The sequence below is a fragment of the Vespa crabro genome, chromosome 7 (assembly GCF_910589235.1).
Source record: "Vespa crabro chromosome 7, iyVesCrab1.2, whole genome shotgun sequence".
NCBI classification, from domain to species: Eukaryota; Metazoa; Arthropoda; class Insecta; order Hymenoptera; family Vespidae; genus Vespa; species Vespa crabro.
Genome location: NC_060961.1, coordinates 8,226,674 through 8,247,764, shown reverse-complemented (window position 1 = coordinate 8,247,764; position 21,091 = coordinate 8,226,674). Strand labels below are relative to the sequence as shown.

General features: G+C 28.4%; 1 protein-coding gene across 7 annotated transcripts in view; it reads right to left on the bottom strand.

Moving 5' to 3' along the window:
- Window positions 1–21,091, bottom strand: part of LOC124425635 (trichohyalin) — an 85,783-nt gene that overhangs the window by 53,125 nt on the left and 11,567 nt on the right. For 5 of the 7 annotated variants that reach the window (XM_046966203.1, XM_046966205.1, XM_046966204.1 and 2 more), the window contains exon 2: window positions 788–937. In XM_046966203.1, coding sequence (XP_046822159.1) covers window positions 788–937 — 150 coding nt within the window. Of the gene's footprint in view, window positions 1–787; window positions 938–21,091 lie in introns of those variants that run through there. The other 2 variants (XM_046966209.1, XM_046966210.1) reach the window with 1 other exon arrangement.

Below are 21,091 nucleotides of genomic sequence, written 5' to 3'. Positions count from 1 at the left end.
CACAGATATTTCGATTAAAATATAATTTTTTTACTTATTTTGACTTTTGTCGTATAATTTTTTTGCCTTTTATTCGTCAAATAAATCAATATAATTAAATTTGTCAATATTTAATAGATTTAAATAAATATTCAAATAAAATAAAATATTTAGTATTATGTATACGTAAAAAAAAAATAAAAAAATAAAAAAATAAAAAAATAATAAAAATAATATCGTAAATATATATTAACATAATATCGTAAATACAATATAAAAACAAAAAAGTCTGATGAACTTTTGCAAGACCAACACGTTATATAATATTCATAATTACTTTATTTTTCAATGTAACATTTTACGTATGTAAAGCTATACCTTCAACAAATTCGTACGTAATATCGGTCACGTCACGTAATAATCCCCCGATGGATACTCGAATAGATATCGTAGTTACGTTTAATCGTGTAACACAGCTGTTACCGTTCATAATGAAACGAATATATACATACATACATATATACATACATATATACATACATACATACATACATACATACATCATACATACATACATATATATATACATACATACATATATACATACATACATATATACATATCCTGGATTATTGAACGAGCAGAAATCGAAACACAAATAAATTGACGATTATAATCGTTGAAGTTTTATTTATAAATTAAATTGATAGAATTGTATCATGAAATATTAATAAATTTAATTAACGGAGAACGAATTGAGATATGTATATATGTTTTACTACATAATTTTCGATTATTACGAACTTACCTTTATCGTGTCACGAAGTATAGCAATTTCCCGCGTGAGGTGTTCATTTTCGTTGTACAAAACTTCTATTTGTTGTTGCATCTCAACGCTTGGATTACGCATCCTCAGTCTGAGTTCCTCTTCTAATTGTCGTACTATTAAGCTCTGTTTCTGTAAGTCATAAAAATAAGAAGAAAATATATTAGAAACTTATACCATTATTTATATATATGTATATATTTTTTTATCACATAAATCTAATTATATTTAAATATATTTATACTGTATATATATATATATATATATATATATATTATATGCATTTTATGAGATATATATTATATGCATTTTATGAGATATATTTATTTATATATCCATTGTTCATATATATTTTTTTTATGTCGTATTATTTAATTGCACTTAATATTTCATACGAAGACATTGTTAAAATAAAACTTTACCGATAAAACTTCATAAAGAAAATATTCATTAATGGAGATTATACATATACATATTTTGTACAATATTAACTTTTCTAATAAATACAAACTGCATTAACTTTTCATATACTGTGTGTATATATATATATATATATATATATATATATATATATATATTTACATATATAAACGACGTCATCTAACCTTCAAATGTTTTACTTTTAGTTCCGAGATAATCTAAACAAATCAACGTAAGTTTAAAGTTAAACGATCGTGTAAGTTTTTAATGAAATTTCTGAAGAACTATAGACGCTATATTAATTATAAAATTACATATATTATTTCAGATTTAAAAATATTCCAACGATAATAAATTTGATTCAATATTACGCAAGATAACGTTTAAATTTTCTCTTCTTTTTTTTTTGTTTGCTTCCTTTTAATTTTTATAAGACTCGGTAAATTCTTTCAACGAGACATTTTATGCGACGACTTATTCTTCTAATTTTTACGAAAAAAATAAAAAAAAGGATATATTACAGAGTATTATAGAACTACAGTAATATATAATTTTGCTGCTCATCCATGATTGTGCGAGTGTCATTCGTGAAGACTACCTCGTTAGACGTTACTAACGACGTGGATGCAAATGACACGTAGATATATACATACTCAACATATGTACACGTATATTCAAATATATATGTATAGAGCGAACTTAGTTCATATAAACATTTACGTATGTGTGCATATACGTATATACATATACTGTTCGTAGTAGACAAAGCTGTCGCCGAGAGAGAGCAAACATTCGTCTATGTCTATATCTTCATCCTTCATGACAAAGAGAGAGAGAGAGAGAGAGAGAGAGAGAGAGAGAGAGAGAGAGAGAGAGAGAGAGAGAGAGAGAGAGATAGTTAGAGAGAGAGAGAGAGAGAGAGAGAAAGAGAGAGAGAGAGGCTTAAAATACACGAGTCGGTTTGTAAATCGATTCTTCGTTCCTTCTTTTCTCTCTTCCATCCCCTCCCTCTCTCTCTCTGAATTAATTTCTTAGGGATTATAACAACGTGTGAGAATGTGTTTTTTTTTATTTCATTGAACTATGTATCTCTTTTTTGTGTTTTTTAATTTTTTTAATATCGATAATATATTATATAATACATTATAAAAATTAATATTTTGTGACGATCTCGATCGATCAAGAAAAAAAAAAGACATCGGCTATCTTTTTTGAAAATACCTTATCTTTTTTCTTTTGAGAAACATCGAAGACACGACGAAGCGTTTTATTTAAAATATACAATATATTAAAATATATAGATGAGCCGAATAATATAAAGTTGCAATTATTTCTATCATGCTTTTTTTCCAAGGTCTTAAAGATAAATAGTACAGGCAATAGTAAAGGGAAAACTTATCGGTAGATAAGATAATTGGTGAGTACTATCGGAAGAAACAATACGTTGTTTTTATACACGTATGTACATATATACATGTACATATACATATACATATATGTATGTACATACATGTGTATTTATGTATATATTTGTGTATGTATAGCAGTATCAAAAACTTGAACACACGTTATAATCCATACTCATCTCTTGGAGGTCAATAGATCGGCAAGAGTAGTAGAGGAAGAGAGAGAGAGAGAGAAAAATAAAAAAAGAAAAAGAAAGAAAAAAGGAACAACCAATAGTACCGATTGACCCGATTATCCGGAACGAGCAGCGCCGTAGAACATCACGAATGGTAGCAGTGGTAGTGATGGTGGTGGCTGCGGTAGGAGTTCTAGTTACACCCCCTTCCTATTACTACGAGCAATGACGTCATTTCCTCCCATAACGAAAGCATTCCATTGCTCTTTCTCTTTCTCTCTCTTTCTCTCTCTGTTCCTCCCCTATCACCCCTCCACGCCATTACTATGGATTACTATGGACCATCCTAGGGAACGCTTCAAGCTCAATTCCCCAAATTTCCCTTGTCACTAGTACCCTACTTTCGTTTAGGACATATATATATATATATATATATATATATATATATATATATATACACATATTCTATATATAAATCGTCTATAAAGGAGATACATTTAGAGGAAGACGTTTTGTTACATATATATATATATATATATAGATGTAAGAGTTTTTGGAATGAATTATACATAGTTATACCTCTATGTCTATAATATTCATTTAAACTCAGTAGGATAATTATTATGGTGTAGATAAACGTTAATGTTAAGGAGAAATTCGTTAATTCCTTTGATTCATATGCTTCATAGTACGTCGCTCTGAACATTAATTATTTCGCCTCTATTTTGTAATTTTCCTTTCATTTCCATTTTTATTCAATGATTTTTTATGCATCGTTCATTGTAATATTATATTATTACGAATATTATACTATTATGTGAATCTTTGTATCATAATATTTTTTCTATAATAGAGAAATATAATTTTTTGTATGATTAATTGATTAATGATAATAAAAAATAATTAATAAAGAATAATTAATTAGATAATGATTATTAATGGAATATCATAATTTTTGTATCATGCATTATGATACAAAATTATATCATAATGAATATTGTATCGTAATACATAATGCAAACAAATAAAAGTAATTGATTGAATTTTTACTTAAATCATAAATTATTTATTTGTAATTGGCATGATCGTAAATATATATAAGAAAAAAACAAAAAGAGATTTAATCTCTAATATCACATTAAAAGAATATTTTATTAATAATATCTCTTTTGTTATAACTTTAGAATAATCGTAAATAAATAAAAAAGAAAAAGAAATTATATTTAATTTGTAAAATCACGTCAGAATATTTTGATCAATACCGTTTTGCTTGTTATAAATAGAATAATCATAAATAAAAAGAAAAGAGAAATTAGATTTAATCTGTAAAGTCACGTCAAAATATTTTAATCAATAATGTCTTTCCCGTTATAATTTTAGAATGATTGTAAATAAATTAAAAAAAAAAGAAATTATATATATTTAATCCATAAAATCATCTCAGAATATTATTATCAATAATATTTTATTTATTATAATTTTAGAATGATTGTAAATATGTATATATATATATATATATATATATATATATATATATATATATAAATTATATTTAATCCGTAAAATCGCGTCAGAATATTTTCATCAATAATGTTTTGTTCATTATAATTATAGAATGATCATAAATAATTTAAAAAAAATAAATAAAATATAATTCGTAAAATCTTGTTAGAATATTTTGATCGAAAATGTCTTGAAAGGGTAAAAGAAGAAGGAGAAGTTAAAGAGATACAAATAGAATCGTTAACGAGTATAACGCGAGTAGATTACGAGAAGATGATTAACCCTTGCACGGAATTCGATCTAAAAAAGGGGACATCGGTTTGTGTATCGGTTTCTCAAGCAACAATAAGAGCATGATGTCGAACGCCGATCGAAGATCACGCGACGAAGGAGAAGGAAGAGAGTTGTTGGGAGGTTTATAGTTTAAATGAAGCCATTCTTAAGACGAGATCCCATTAACGAAGGCGTACATGCTATCTCGTTTATTCCTATGCCCTTTTCACACAATATTTCTCTTTATAATAAATTAATAGATATGTGTGTATACATTATATTATGACGTTGTCAGGATTTATTTACTGTTAATAAAATTTTATTAAAAAAAAAAAAATACTTAAAAACGAAATTTAAATCGCTTTTGTTTTGTTCCCTTTTATAATTTATTTTAATTATTTTGATTGTTAATATAGATTTTTGACATATATTAAATATCAATCAAACGTGATAAAAAATTAATAGTTATCTTGGTATAACGTTGTTAGGATTAATTTATTATTCAATAAAATTTGACTCAAAAAAGAAAGAAATTGACATTCTTTTTGTTCTTCTATTTTTATATATTTTAGATATTTTATATTTTTAAGATATGTGTATAAAATATCGATCGACACAGTAAAAATTAACAGCTATACGGAAAACATGTTATAACATCGTCAGGATTAATTTATTATTCGATTGAAAGGAGAAAAAGCTGTAAAAAAAAATTTACATTACTTTCATTTCTTTCCATTCTTTTGTTTGTTAGATATTTCATATGATTTTAGAATTACATATTTGCGTACGATATCGATCATAGAATACAATTTCATAGAGTTAAAACTGACGGCAGATATTCTTCCAAGAATTGCAATATCATCGAATGAAAGATCCATTGGGATAGAATTCATGAATTTTACGACTTCGCACGAAACGCTGACGAAGCAATGTGTCTTTGTTATGTATAAAAATTATTGAGAGCATGCTCGGCTCGAACACCGTGAATAATAGGATTGTAAGAAGGATCGATGATATGTCGTTGCTACGAGTAGAGTAGTGTCAAGAATGTTTTCTTGGAACGTCCGAGGAAAAAAAGAAGACACCATTCGTCGGGTTGGATATTTTAATTCGATAAAAAAAAAAAAAAGAAAAAAGAAAATAAAATAGAGAAGAAAAATAAGATATACGAAATAAAATAGGTATACAAAAATAAGTATATGAAATAAAATAAATATACGTACTAAAATAGGTATATGTATACATATATGTAAGTATGGTACATATTTTTTTTACATTTACGTACGTATATACCATACTTACATATGGGACGGAATCGATCGGGTGCAAATCAATTAAATTTGCAGACAAAGATATGAAGAAGAAGAAATAAAAAGAAAAAGAAGAAAAAGAAGAAGAAAGAGAAGAAGAAGGAAGAAAATGAAAGATCTTTTGCGATAATACGTATTATATATTGCATTTGATCGAGTACAGACCTTAGCGATATATGTGAGACCATTGTAGGATCGAGATGCAAGAACGAGAGATATCTAGTCCTTTTTCAAATAGAGACATACAGAGAGAGAGAGAGAGAGAGAGAGAGAGAAATAAAAAGAGAGACCTTTCTTCCTCGATTCTCTCGTAAATCGTCACGTTCCACATCGATAGATGCTTAGAGATATCGTTCTTGGTGCATGGTTTCCATTTGTCGAGGAAACTAGTAATTTTTTTTTCAAAGCAATCTGATCGGTTACGCCGCAATCATTAGAAAATTTCCACTATAGAAATCTACAGCAGCTTTCGACAAATTTAATCGACGTGGGAATCGAAGTAATCGATATAAGAAAAACAAAAAAGAAAAAAAAAAAAGAGAAATTAAACCCAAAGATAAAAAACAATTTTTTCAGAAGCTGTCTTATTTTTTATCGTATTTTGCTTTCTCTCTTTCTTTTTTTCTTTTTTTTTTTTTTTTTAATTCAAATCTTTCATTTAAAGGAAAAGATCTTTCGAACTTAGAAATAATTAAGGGACAATTTTTCAGTTGTGTTAATTTTTTATGATATTTATTATTTCTTTTTTTTTTAATTTGTTCTTCCCTTTTTTTAGTCGACGACCGGTAAAAAAAATATTGTCACTTAAATACGATTAGAAAAAAATGTTTATATTATTTTAATTTTTACGATCTTAATTATTTTTTTTTCTTTTAATTTCTATTCTCTTTTCTATCTTTTTGACAAATAAAAAAGATATCATTTCTTAGAAAGAATGAGAAAACAATTTTTAAATTGCATTATTCTTTTTGTTTTTTTCTTTCATTTTGTTTTCTTTAATTCGTACTTCTTATCGGATTATTATCGAATAGTATTTATATTTTACATGTAATAATATTTTAAAAAGGATGATTTACCTATATATTTCGGATAAAACTGAGAGAAACGGGATCGATGAATCATGCTTCGAACGTTATGCAAATTATATGCGGAATGTTTTTGGTAGACATGATCTGACACATCGCACACGATCGCAGCATACGATGTTATTGCATCATATAATGAAAACTAATTAATTATTTATGTCGTTCGCGTAGCAATCGTAAATTTGTCGTTTTATATATATATCTATATAGAACGTATACAACAATATATACAAGTACATATGTATATACGTAATATTGTCACGTGTTATATACCCGAAATTACGTATCGCTCTGATACTAACAAACCTATATATATATAAATTTAACTGAAATATAAACAAACATTGTAACGACGTTTTTATTGTGAATAGAGAGAAAAAGAGAGAGAGAGAGAGAGAGAGAGGAGAGAAAGAAGATGATTAATCAGCTGCTCGAGCATAACCGAAGATGAAGTCATCAAAAAGCTTAGATTGTAAGTATAGTCGTAAAAAAAAGAAATAACGGTCTTAATTGGTATTCTATTTTTAAAGATTTTTTTTTTCTTTTGTTATATTTCTTATTCCATTTTCGTATTCGTTTTCTCGTAACAGATATATATGAAATGATAAAAATAAAAAAAGAAATTACGTTCTGACACGTTTTATTTTTTATTTATATCTTTTCTTTTCTTTTTTTTTTAACTTTTTATTTCAAAACTAACATTCAAATTGATATTCTCGTGTATTTTATTCGACAATTTCACTGAACTTTAGCTCCAAGTATTACAATCTAAGAATACGTACAACGCATATATGTACGAGGTACATATATATTTTGGAAAATTAAGAACGAAGAAAATGATAAAATACGTCATTAGAAATTACGTGTTTTCAATTCGTTAAAAGTGTATCAGAGAAAAAAAAATTGTGAAAGATAATATAAAGATATATACGTAAATTTTCGATGAAACGAATCGTATTAAACTCAAAGACGACATTGTAAATGTTAATTGGAATCTCATACAAAGTTGATTCAAAGTTGGTTCGAAGAAGTTCTTATTTTATTATGTAACGAAATGATGACGATCTCGGCGATATGCATTATTAACGATCTTGATATTCGAGTACGCCGAATCGATCACCTAGATAACGACTAGAAATAATATATTGAATTGTTGGCTAAAACTAGTTTAGGATTTAAAAACCAAAAAAGAAATGTTATATATATATATATATATATATATATATATATATTTTATTATTAGAAATTTCATTTTATACAGATAATAAAAGAAAAGAAAAGAAAAAAGAAATAAATCGTACGAAGGGTAGAATAAATCGTCGATCGATCAAAACATCGTCGATCAATCAGTCGTCGATCGATTATTACGATCACTTTATTTCTCTTCTTATTATCGTTAGATTTTCTTCTTCAAATTCTTATAAGAACGACGTAAGTAAGAACGTGAAGATCGATATCAATCGATATCATATTCATAAAACGTTGCCATTCTTTATTCGAAAATAAATAAAAGGTATATTTCTCTGGGTGCTCGTAAAATTCGCGCGTGACGATAGAGAATGCTCGTGTTTCTTCTTTCCTATTTCTTTTTTTTTCTTGTTTCTTTTCCTCAGCCTCGTCTCGACAGATAAAAAAAAAAGAAAAAGAAAGAAAGAAACGAAGGAAGGAAGGAAGGAAGAAGAGGAAAAGGCTCGAATACCGTTAGATTCTCGGAAACGATCGTACTACAACATCCTATGATGAATTAGATTTAAAGAAGCCATCGAGCTTGTCAAAAAGGAGACTCGCTCGATTCCTTTCGTTCGACATCGATTAGAAATTACGAAGAAAAAGGAAAAGGAAAAGGAGAGGAATAGAAAGAGAATTCAGAGATGGAAATGGTGGAGAAGGAGAAAGTGTAGAGGGAGGAGGAGGTGGAGGAGAAAGAGAAGGAAGAAGAGGGCGTTAGCTCGTTCGAAAACGATTCTCTGCGCATGCAAATTTGGCTTAAAGCTCATTTTTGTCCTGATAGAATGTACTCGTGGCCATTTTTATACGGCACTTTCTTTCTTTCATTTTTCTTTTTACTTTTCTTTTTTTTTTTTTTATTATAATCATACGTTTCGACGATTCTCAACTACCGCCCTTGAGCTGGAGCTTAATTATTCATTTGAAAATAATAATAAGCCACCAGTGGCACGGTCTGACATGGTTTCTCGCGAGTTTCGAGCTAAATATGGAAGAAAGTAAAATTTTAAAAAATGTATATATATATATATATATACATACATATGAAATAAAAAAGAGGAAGAACAAAAGGAGAAAGGATGAAAGAGAGAAAAAAACAGAACAATTAATTATTTGGTCTCTTTTTTAATAAATCTTTGAAGTTAATTTCTTTTATTACATCTATTTTTTCTTTTTCAATGCAAAAAGAGATAAAGAAACAAAGAGAAAGAGAGAGAGAGAGAGAGAGAGAGAGAGAGAGAGGGAGAAAGAAAGAGAAAGAGAGAAGGACAACAGAAGAATTATTTTGTCCCTTTCTAACAAAATCTTTACAGTTAATTTTTTACATCTTTTTCGTTTTTTATTTTTTTATTTTTTTTCTCCTTTTTCTATTACGCAATTCATCCATTTACTCAAAGAAGCCTGAGCCCGTTTAAAAGTCATAAGAATAAATGCAATCGAATGAAAGACGAAGTAGAAGAAAAGTCGCAACAAGAAATGCGACCCATCATATTGGTACGTACGGAATTTTTTCTTTTTTTTTTTATTTTCTTTTTTTCATTTTGTTCTTTTTTTTTCTATTTCTTTCGTTATTTACATGTAATTTTTGCCTTTCGTGCGACTTCTCTCATACGTACGTACGGAGAACGAGGCGAAAAAAGAATGTGCACAGGCGCAATCATCCGACACTATACCACCACTATTACCATTACCACCACCACCACTACCACTACCACTACCACTACCACTACTATTACCACCACCACTACTACCACCACCACCATCGGCAACCTTACTCGAATCGATTTTAGCCCCGGGTAGAAGCAACGAGGCGCACTCAGAGTTTTTCCTATTTTTGGTAGACGTTAAATCCGAAGATCGGCCGAGATTTTACCCTCAACTATATGTATATAACCAATGAGATTTATCTACTTCCTATAATGGTTTAAATCGAACAATGATTTTAAGCGGAATGAGTTAAATCTTTTATGAACGTCATGTAACTTTCAGAAAACGTACATATTTATATACGTATACGTAGTATGTATATTGTGCCAATATTCCTTTTTTTTTTAAGTTTCAATTCATTTTATCGTTCTGCGATATTAATCCATGTCTCTCCGTATTCGCGAGATATATTCTTTATCGTTTTATAAATGTCTATACAATCGAACTTTAATTCATTTTATTCGCGCCAATTAAAAAAAAGACTCTTAATCTTTACTTCATATCTCTGTAAAGTATATTCTAATGCTTTTTTGTTTTTTTTTTTTTAATATATCGTATAATTGTATTAATATGATTAATATTACGATTCTCATATTATTGTGTAATTTATTTTTATAGACAAGGGAAAGAAAGCTTTGGATTAAAAAAAAAATAAAAAAACGTTCTATTGGAAATATAACTAGATCTCTTTACGGAAAACTTTGATTTGTATTCCTTTTACTTTTTTTTTTCTTTTTATTCCTTCACTAACAAGCAAAAAATTAAAATTCGATTCAAGTATCTTCGTCCTTTTTTTTCTTTCTTTCTTTATTTTATTTTTTTTTTTTTAATTAACTTTTATAACTTCTCGTTCGTATTTAATAATAGTGCATTATAAAGTAAAATTGTGCATATTCATGATGCGTTTGATTTTATTAAAAAAAGAAAATCCCTTTTTTTATTAAATCGTTAAAATCTCTATTTCTCTCTCTCTCTCTCTCTCTCTCTCTCTCTCTCTCTCTCTCTCTCATATATATATATATAGACATAAATATAAGTAAACGATATTTTCATTGAGCTTTAAGTATCTTAATTATCTCGTCACTCGCATGAAGACGTCCTTTTACGAGGGAATTGGGGTATGTATGCCAGGACATAAAAATAAATCATTCGAAGGAATGCGAGCCGTCCTTGAGAACGGTCACGACCGATAAAAATAGAAGTTTAGAAAGGAAAAGATCAAACGTGCTGCCAATCGACCCATTTATTTTATTCCTTTTTTTAATTTTCCCTTAGGTCTTTCTTTCGTTCTTTCATTCTTTCTTTCTTTCTTCTTTTCCGGACGATAAAATATTTCTTATTAATTTATTTGCGTCATGCCAATAAATTTTTTTCTTCTCCTTTTTTATCATTAATTTTAATTAATTTAATATAATTTTGTAGAACATGTAATGTATATTAACTAATTATTTGATTATTATTATTATTATTATTATTATTATTATTATTATTATTATTATTATTATTATTATTATTATTATTATTATTATTATTATTATTATTATTATTATTATTATTATTATTATTATTATTATTATTATTATTATTATTATTATTATTATTATTATTATTATTATTATTATTATTATTATTAAAGTTTAAGTACTTTAACGTTAGATAATCATGGTGAAGATACACACATATGAAACAATATTTCTGATCGACCCGCAACGGGTGAATTATGATAACGGTAGCGATAAAATGGCAGAGCTCGTAAAACCAGTATAAACAGCCAGTGTTAAGAGCTATCACTCCTCGTAATTACAGCTTTTAGGTGGTCCAACGGTAATTAGACGGTGATACGGACTATTACACCCTAAATCTAATATTTACTTTATGAATTAATAACGATCCATTTTTATTATCCTCTAAGCGAAAAGAAAATACAATAGAAAAAAAAGAAAACCGATCTATTTCGAAACCAAAAAGAAAAAATGGAATATAATAAAAAAATCATTTTTTTTTAATTAATATCATTATCATTATTACTAATGAAAATTAATGATCATCAAAATTTAACGTTTTAATTGAATTGTCAAACACATAATTATTTTTCTATATATCGAAATCTTTCGATCGATATAAAAAAGAAAAAAAAAAAGAAAGATAGAAAAATTATTTCCAGATAAACTTTCACGATTATCTTCAAATCGTTGGTTAATTTTGCAGAGAGATATAAAAGGAACGATATATATATCTGTCTAGTAATTTAAAACATTTCTCCAAGAATATAGGAATCTTACCACGAACCTTTAAATGGCTCAATATCGAAGTTAAAATTTCTTTCTACAACAAGAAAACAACGTCACAGAAAGAAAAGGAAAAAAGGAAGAGAAAGAAAGAGAGAGGGATAGGAAAAGAATGATAAAAAACGAACCAGACGAAAAAAAAGGGGAGGCAAAAGTTGGCTAGGTCTTCCCATTCATGAGACTCCCATGTAACATACCGAGAATTTCAGCTCTTTGGATTTCGCGTGTTCTTGCTCTTTCCCTTCTTCCCATCCCTCTCATCACCCTTCTCTACAACGATCACGTAGTAGAGCTTTTATGACGTGCTAGAAGAACCAACGTGATCCAAACCATCGTTTATTCGTCGAAAAATCTCTTCATTTCTACCTCTCTCTCTCTCTTTCTCTCTCTCTCTCTCTCTCTCTCTCTCTCTCTCTCTCTATATATATATATATATATATATATATATATATATATATATATATTTAGAATCTATATATTTAGAATCTACTCAAGTTTATTCCTCGTCGTTCGATCGAACTCTTTCTACTTATTTACGAGAATGAAGGAAGTAATAGTTATCGATCGAGTGACACTTTGTCCCTAGATTCCCTAAAAATCCGTTAGCCAAACAGACGATTCTTTCTGACGAGTCAGCAAATGGTATGCCGTTGGAAACAAGCAGGCAAAAATAGAAAAAGCTATTACGGGAGAGAATTTTTTATCCACGTTATCGTAGGAATTATGAAATGATAATAAGTTAACAATGAATAATCAGCTATATAATAAACAGACACTGGAGATAGACCCAATTATCTTAATGAATTTCTTTTTTTTTTCTCTTTTTTTTTTTGTTTTGTTTAGAACAAATTTTTATCAGTGATTTTGCCGAAATCATTAATTCGTCTTTTAGTAACAAAAAGAAAAATTAGTTTTTGATTGAACTAGTGATTTCTAACATTACGAGTTAGTTTCCGAAGAAAAAAATTTTTTTAAATACTAGTTAAAAAATAAAACGAAAGTAATTTATTAATAAAACTATAAAGTCGATTCTAAAGTTACTAATTAATAAAGAAAAAAATTATATATATAATTTTTTTTTTAGAAATGAAAACTAGAAATTATAAAAAAAATGAGATGTTTCTGAACGGTGAAATAAATTCTATAAATTATAAATCAATTTGCATTTTTCATTGCCATAGGAAAAAAAAGAGAGCTCCGTATTACGTTTATTACGTTAAATATAAATTTATTGAAACTTTTCATCAACGTTATTTTCTAAATATCACTTCTAATATCCAGAAAAGTAAAATTGATTGATCGATGATAAGAAAAATACGCTTGGTTGGATCTCAAGCGCGCGAGTTCTTAGATACACGTGAAAAATAAAAAGAAAATAACACGTTTTAAAAGCTCGTATAATGTTGTAAAGATTTTTACAACCCTCGAGACGATTTATTTTAACATCGACGATGTCCGTTAAGAAACAACATGGTGTAAGAACAAATTTGATGGAAAAGAGTTGGATACTTGTTTTGAGATAAAAAAAGAAAAAAAAACAAAAAGAGAAAAAAAAAGAAAAAGAAAAATAACTAGAATATGACCGATCGTTTGGATTATCAAGAGATTATATGAGGAAAACTTTAGAACTATCGGAAATATTGAAAAAAAAAGAAAACAGAGTGAAAAAACCGCAAAAAATTATCTTCGGTGAAATTGAACGTGTAAGTACCTACGTCGACGATAAGATGGAGTCACGTAGTTGTACAATTAATCGTAATTACTTTCTTCGCCCAATTCACTCTTCTCATCCTTCGTCCATCCCTTTTTCCCATCCTTCCTCTAGTAAGAGACAATTTGTTTATAAGTTACACCCGTTAAGAGGAAATAACTTTTTTCCAAGATAATTTTAATATCTTTCACTTTTCTAAATTAATTTCAGTCGTTTTCGTTAGAAATTTTCTTGCTTATCGTTATTGAGTATATCAATATATACATATATATATATATATATATATATATATATATATATATATGTATATATATAGAGAGAGAGAGAAAGAGAAGATCCTCGAAGAATTTTCAAAATTAATTTCAGTCTCCTCGAGGTAGCGGAAAACGTCTTACGTATTTCCATCTCTTTCTCTCTCTCTCTCTCTCTCAACTTCACTCTCTCAATCTCACTCTCTCTTTTCATCTTTCATTGAGGATACCCAGTCTCGCTCGATTCGATCGATAACGCCCGAACCCGCAACTTCTATCGAATACCGTGGTTCTTTCGTGTACGTATATATATATAAACCATACATCTGTCTAGAGTCGTTGAATTCGAACGCTCGTATCAGCGCGTAAAATAAAATATATAACGTCGAAGTTGTTGCTATCATACAAGAAATTTATTTTATATTTTATATCGTGATTTTCTCTGATATATATATATATATATATATATATATATATATATATATATATAGATCGCAAAAGCAATATTCAAATTCATCGATTATAAATGATCGTCTTTCGTAGTTATATGTATTTAAAATAAAAATTCTTATTACAAAAACACGGCGAACTCGTTACGGAAAACTCAGGGAATAAAGAAACTCGGTAATACAATAAACGTAATCTCTGATTCCAGTGACGTCAATTGTGTTTAGAGAAGGTTCCCCGCCCCGCCCCGTCTCGCCCCGCTTTCAACCCAGTACCTCAAGCACCCCGCACTCGCTTAATCCCTCAACCCACCATTCAATTTAGTGTAACGTTGCTACATGGAAGGGAGTTCACTAACAATAAGAATCGGCTAGATATCTTTAGATGCTTTCCCTTTTCCAACGACATGGAGCGAGAAAATGGTAGGGATGGTTGTAGTTGAAAGAGAAAAAGAGTAAGGGAGACAGAAGGGGAGAGAGAAAGAGAGGGAGAAAAGATGGAAAGAGATGAAAATACTCTGGTACCGCTCGATAACGCTGAGCTTCCATTCTTTCTCTTTCTCTCTCTCTCTCTCTCTCTCTCTCTCTCTCTCTCTCTCTCTTTCTCTGTCTATCTTTTTTCTTTCTCTTTCTACCCCTTAACGTTTCTGAATTTTTATCTAGACGATTTCTACCCTCTTTTTTTCTTTCTCTCTTTCTTTCTTTCTCTTTCTCTGTCTGTCTGTCTTTCCCGCCTTCTCTCTTTCATTCCTTCAGAAACTCTATTCTCTGTCTTTGTTCATATATATAATATATATATATATATATATATATATATATATAATCTCACATACATACATACATATATACATACAATCATGAAAATTCCTAGCATTGTGAAACTATAGAACCGACAACTTGTAGACGGCCGATATTGATTTCCCAGTTACTTCCAATGTTCAATGTGGGATTACGTAAGGCTTGATCCTGAACAATTAGATCGAATTTGACCAATCGATGTGACACACCCAACCGTAAAATCGACTTGCCAATTTTCGTTCGTTTTTACTTTTTTCAAACTTTTTTTATACTTTTTTTTCTCTCTCTTTCTTTCGTTTCCTTTCCTCCTCTCTTGTAGTTACTCTTTTTATATTTTCTTTTCTATTTGCTTTGTCCAGATTTTCGATAGAAGAAAAGAGAAAAAAACGAATCGATTATATTTTTTCTCTCTCTCTCTCTCTCTCTCTTAGCTCACCCAATTTCTAGTACACTTGTTAGAAGGGCCGAAAGTCATGCATGACTCGACGTGTTCGTGATTACTACCGCACGATTCCTCGAAACGAACGCGATATCGAGTTGAACCCTCACGAAAACGAGACATTTTAATCTCGGGTCGTTAAACTTTCAATCACTCGCAAAATCTCGTTGACTTGTCTTCTTTTGTAATGGTGTATGCAAAAAAAAAAGAAAAAAATTAAAAACAAAGAGAAAAAAATTAAAAGGATTAAGTAACGTAAAGAAGGAAACAAAATTAAAAAGACGAGGAGAAGAGAAAAAGAGAGAGGGAGAGACGGAGATAGAGAGAATGAATAAAAAAAGGAAGAAAGAAAGAAAGAGAGAGAGAGAAAGAGAGAGAGAGAGAGAGAAAGTAACAAAAGAAAATATGAGTAAAAATTAAACAACGTCAAGCAATTCTAGTGTATGTCTCTGTATTCGCGTTTTCAGGCTAACTCTTTCGTTCTTGTTCTTCTTGCTGGGATTATTATATTTCACATGTGTGTGTATGTGTGTGTGTGTGTTTATGTTGGTATTATACGGATTCGTGTCTGTAGGGAAATATATCAAGCGGAAGAATCAAAAACGAACTGGAAATTGCTGCGTGCATGCGCGTTAGAACATGCTTTTTCAGATCGCTTATCGTATAGTTCGTGATAAACAGAGAAAACAAGCGAGAGAGAAAGAGAGAGAGCGAATGCATTCGATCGACGACAAAGTATATTCCCGTTGCGATACTTTTTTCTCGATCGAGGCTCAACTCACTCACGGAGTTATAGTATAAAATCGATATTTGTCATAAATCATGGGCAACGTTTTACACTTTTATCGGGTTTAATCGAGATTGCCGTTTTATATTTTTGTTTTATTTACGATTAGACCACGTAATTTATAACAATGCTGTCGCACAGTCTTTACATAACAAATTTTTTTCTTAGATCTTTTTTATTTTTCTTATTTTTTTCGTTTTTCTTCCTTAATTTTTGTTTTCTTTTTTTTTTCTTTATCCACCCTCTCGTTCCAAGGAAAGAAAAAAATTTTCTATTGTCAAATAAGTCACTCGTTTTCTCTTCTCGATAATTCTTTTTTTACATTGTACCATAAAAATAAATTATTGATTTTTATTTATTTCAACGAAAAAAAAGAGGATAAAGAAACAAAAATTTTATCCGATAAAATAAATTTCATATCGATTAAGTTATAAAGTTACGAGTAGTGTGTATGGGAAAGAGAGAGAGAGAGAGAGAGAGAGAGAGAGAGAGAGAGAGAGAGAGAGAGAGAGAGAGAGAGAGAGAGAGAGAGAGAGAGAGATAACGATTGCTTAGAAAACAGTGTGCAACAAGAGGTTAACAAGTGGTAAAAATTGTACGGTGGACTTTGCCAATTTTTGGCACGATACGCGTTACCCTGATACGTATGAAATATATATATTTAAGGTGACCGTATTTTCTAGTGACTTTTAATTCAACGATTGCAAACTTTCTGCTGATAGTTATCTTTTTTGTTTTTTTTTTTATTTTTTTTATTTATGTTACTTTGATACGTATGAAATATAAACGTTTAAGGTAGCCGTATTTTCTAGTGACTTTTAATTCAACGATTGCAAACTTTCTGCTGATAGTTATCTTTTTTGTTTTTTTTTCTTATTCTTTTTATTTTTGTTTCTTTATTTTTTTCTAATATTTCTTTTGTTCTAAAAGAATAACGAATAATTTACGATAAAATTTTATCGCCAGTAATTATGAGCAATTAGCCTAGATTAGAATTTTATAAATCCAAATTTTTTAATCAGCTTTATTTACTTGACCGGTATTTTTATTAATTAATAAATATATATTTTGTAAAATAAATGATTACTATATATGAATATTTTAATCAGTATTTATATTATCAGAGTTTAGTATAAATAATGACGAATTTTATTTAAAATACCGTAAATTATATTATATGTTTAAATATTTTCATTGAAATATTGACAAATGTTTGTGTTTATCAGTAATACGTATCGATCACTTTAATTGCTTCCTGATATTTTATTTAAAATATTGATTATTTATTTAAAATACTGATTAATAATGTTTAAAATATTAATCCAATAAATAATAGTCTTTTCCTAATTTTCAATAATTAAAAATGACACACATACACACACACACACACACACACACACACACACACATATATATATATCAAAGCACGAACTAGGTAATTATTTTAGTATATACGATAGATGCTTATAAGTTTGTTCTTATTATTTTATTACTTTTTCTTATATATATATATATATATATATATATATATATATATATATATATATGTGTGCATACTTTATAAAGTGATGATATCAGAAAAAACTTTATATGTATATATATATATATGTGCATACTTTATGAAGTGATGATATTAGAAGAAACTTTATCAGTCATTTTCACCCTCATTTTACTTTTTCTCTCTCTTTCTCTCTCTCTCTCTCTCTCTCTCTCTCTCTCTCTCTCTCTTCCTCTCTAGTCCATTTTAAATTATATTACATTATATGAGATCATTTAAACGAAACGAACTAGGTAAGTACCTATATATCGTTTAGGATGAAGCTGTGCTAAAGTATTATAGTGGAGCAATTTTCTCTTTTTTTTCCTTCTCGATTCCGCAAATACAGGTCGTATCGTAAAAAATACGGAAGGAAGAAAAAAGAAAGAGAAAAAAAGAGAGAGAGAGAGAAAGAGAGAGAGAGAGAGATTTAAAGGAAGGGGAAGACAATCTTCTCTTCCTCTCTCTTCTCTATCCCTTCCAACGTGAGTCTCGTCACTGATAACGATAGCAGGAAGCACATCGATCCGGGAACGTTGAATAAACGTAGAGTTTATCGTATGTCCTCGGTTCTGGAACATGACCCAGATGGAGAGAGAGAGAGAGAGAGAGAGAGAGAGAGATAGGGAAAGAGAAAAAGAATGAGAAAAGAAGACCAGGTCTCACAACCGAATATTTCTCAACTTCGATCTTTTTAGCCCAGATAGTGGAAGGGATGAGAAAGGGGATAGGGGGTTTAATGTGTTGCCTTGGTATTTCCGTTCGTTTGATGAAAGAAGCTCGTGATAACTTTGTTAGCTCGAGAAAAAGGATCTCACCCTTCAGCGACGATTCGTTTCACGAGTAACTATCCGTCTCTACTCTTTCTTTTTCTTTTTTCTTATTCTTATTCTTATTCTTATTCTTATTCTTATTCTTATTCTTATTCTTATTCTTATTCTTATTCTTATTCTTATTCTTATTCTTATTCTTATTCTTATTCTTATTCTTATTCTTATTCTTATTCTTATTCTTATTCTTATTCTTATTCTTATTCTTATTCTTATTCTTATTCTTATTCTTATTCTTATTCTTATTCTTATTCTTATTCTTATTCTTATTCTTATTCTTATTCTTATTCTTCTAATTCCATCTTTATTTCTTATCTCTTTAATATTAAAGCAAAAAAGGGTTCGGTGTATTATATCGACTTAACCTTCACACATCAAGAATTTTATATATTTTTTTTTATAGAAAAAAAAATCTTTTCTGAAAAAGCAGAAATTATCTTCCAAGAACGGGAATTTAATAATAGACAAAGAAAAATTCTAACCTTCCTTCTTAGTATTAATAAGAGAGAGAAAAAAGAAAGAGAAAGATAAAGTGGACTACTTTAAACGAGTAACAGGAATTTTTTTATTCTTTTTTATTGAAAAATTGTTTTTTTCTCAAGGGAAATTAATTTCCAATTATAAGAACGGGAAATAATAATAATAATAATAATAATAATAATAATAATAATAATAATAATAATAATAATAATAATAATAATAATAATAATAATATGAAAAAAGGAAAAATTTCTTAGTGTTAACAAAAAAATAAATAAAAAGGAATATTTCAACCTAACATACAATTCAAGAATTTTTATAATTTTTATAGGAGATTAATTGATATCGTATTTCTTTTTCGTCGGTTTACAATCTCCGAATAATTAAACTTTTTTTTGGTATGGACTAAAATGATAATGATGATCATGATGATAATTTCAAGCATTTATGAATTAAATAATGAAACTTTGAGATGAAAAAAATTGACCTATTACGAAAATTTCTAATCATTTTTTAAAATTGGATTTAAATACCTCTATAAAAATTGAGATTAGAAAGCTAATATATAATAAAATTCTCTAATACTTTTTTTAAAACGAGATTTGGTATTTATAAGAGCTATAAAAAAATAGTTTCATAATTTTTCTCATGAAAAAACTGATATAATCGTATTCGCCAAGGATATATCGAAGATTTGTCGAAATTAATCTTTTACAATTAATAAATTACTTATGTATGTATGTACATACATACATATATTATATCCGGAAGTCGAATTTAGTCGTTTTAACGCGATTCCTTTAAATACCAACAGGTGGCGACAAATTCTGTTGGAGTTATTGTTTGAAACGTCTTCAGTGCACATCTTTTTATAATGGAATATTTAAAAGGACTTCGATTAAAAAATTGTTTCGATGTTATTTCGAACGCTAATATGTCGATATCTTTTAAATTTGATATACCCGTACTTTTTTCTTTTCAATAAATAATAAATCAATCAAATTACAAAAAAAAAAGAAGTATAAAATGGTCGATTGAAAAAGAGAAAATAAAAAGAAGGGAAAAAAGAAGAAAACAAGTGATCCGAACAAGAACGAAAGAATTTCATCAATATTTCATAAATAAATTAATATTAATGGATCAAAAGTTTCAAAGTGATTTTAAAAATCAATTGCTTTATACGGCCCATGCTCGTAGCTTTACAAGTTAGGCTTGGTTGTTTGATGATCTACAAAAAAAAAAAGAGAAAAATAGAAAAGAAAAGAAAAATACCAAATGTAGTACAAAAAGTCACGAAAAAAGAGCAATTGATATTGAATATCGTTTAGAAACATTCGGTCCACCATGTAAAATCGATCTCAAACCTGAATTAATATCCATACGAATTATATTCTTTTTCTTCTTCTTTTTTTTTTCTTTAAATTTCTTATTTTACGATTATTGAAATAATAATTGTTATAAAAATCGATATAGTTATGTAAATTAATATACATTTCGATTGAATATGTTATTTTAAGATTATAATATAAATATAAATGTAAAAATTATAAACGACGAAAAATATTTTCGACGTTTGATATTGGCGTTTGCCAGAGAACCAACCATATATCCA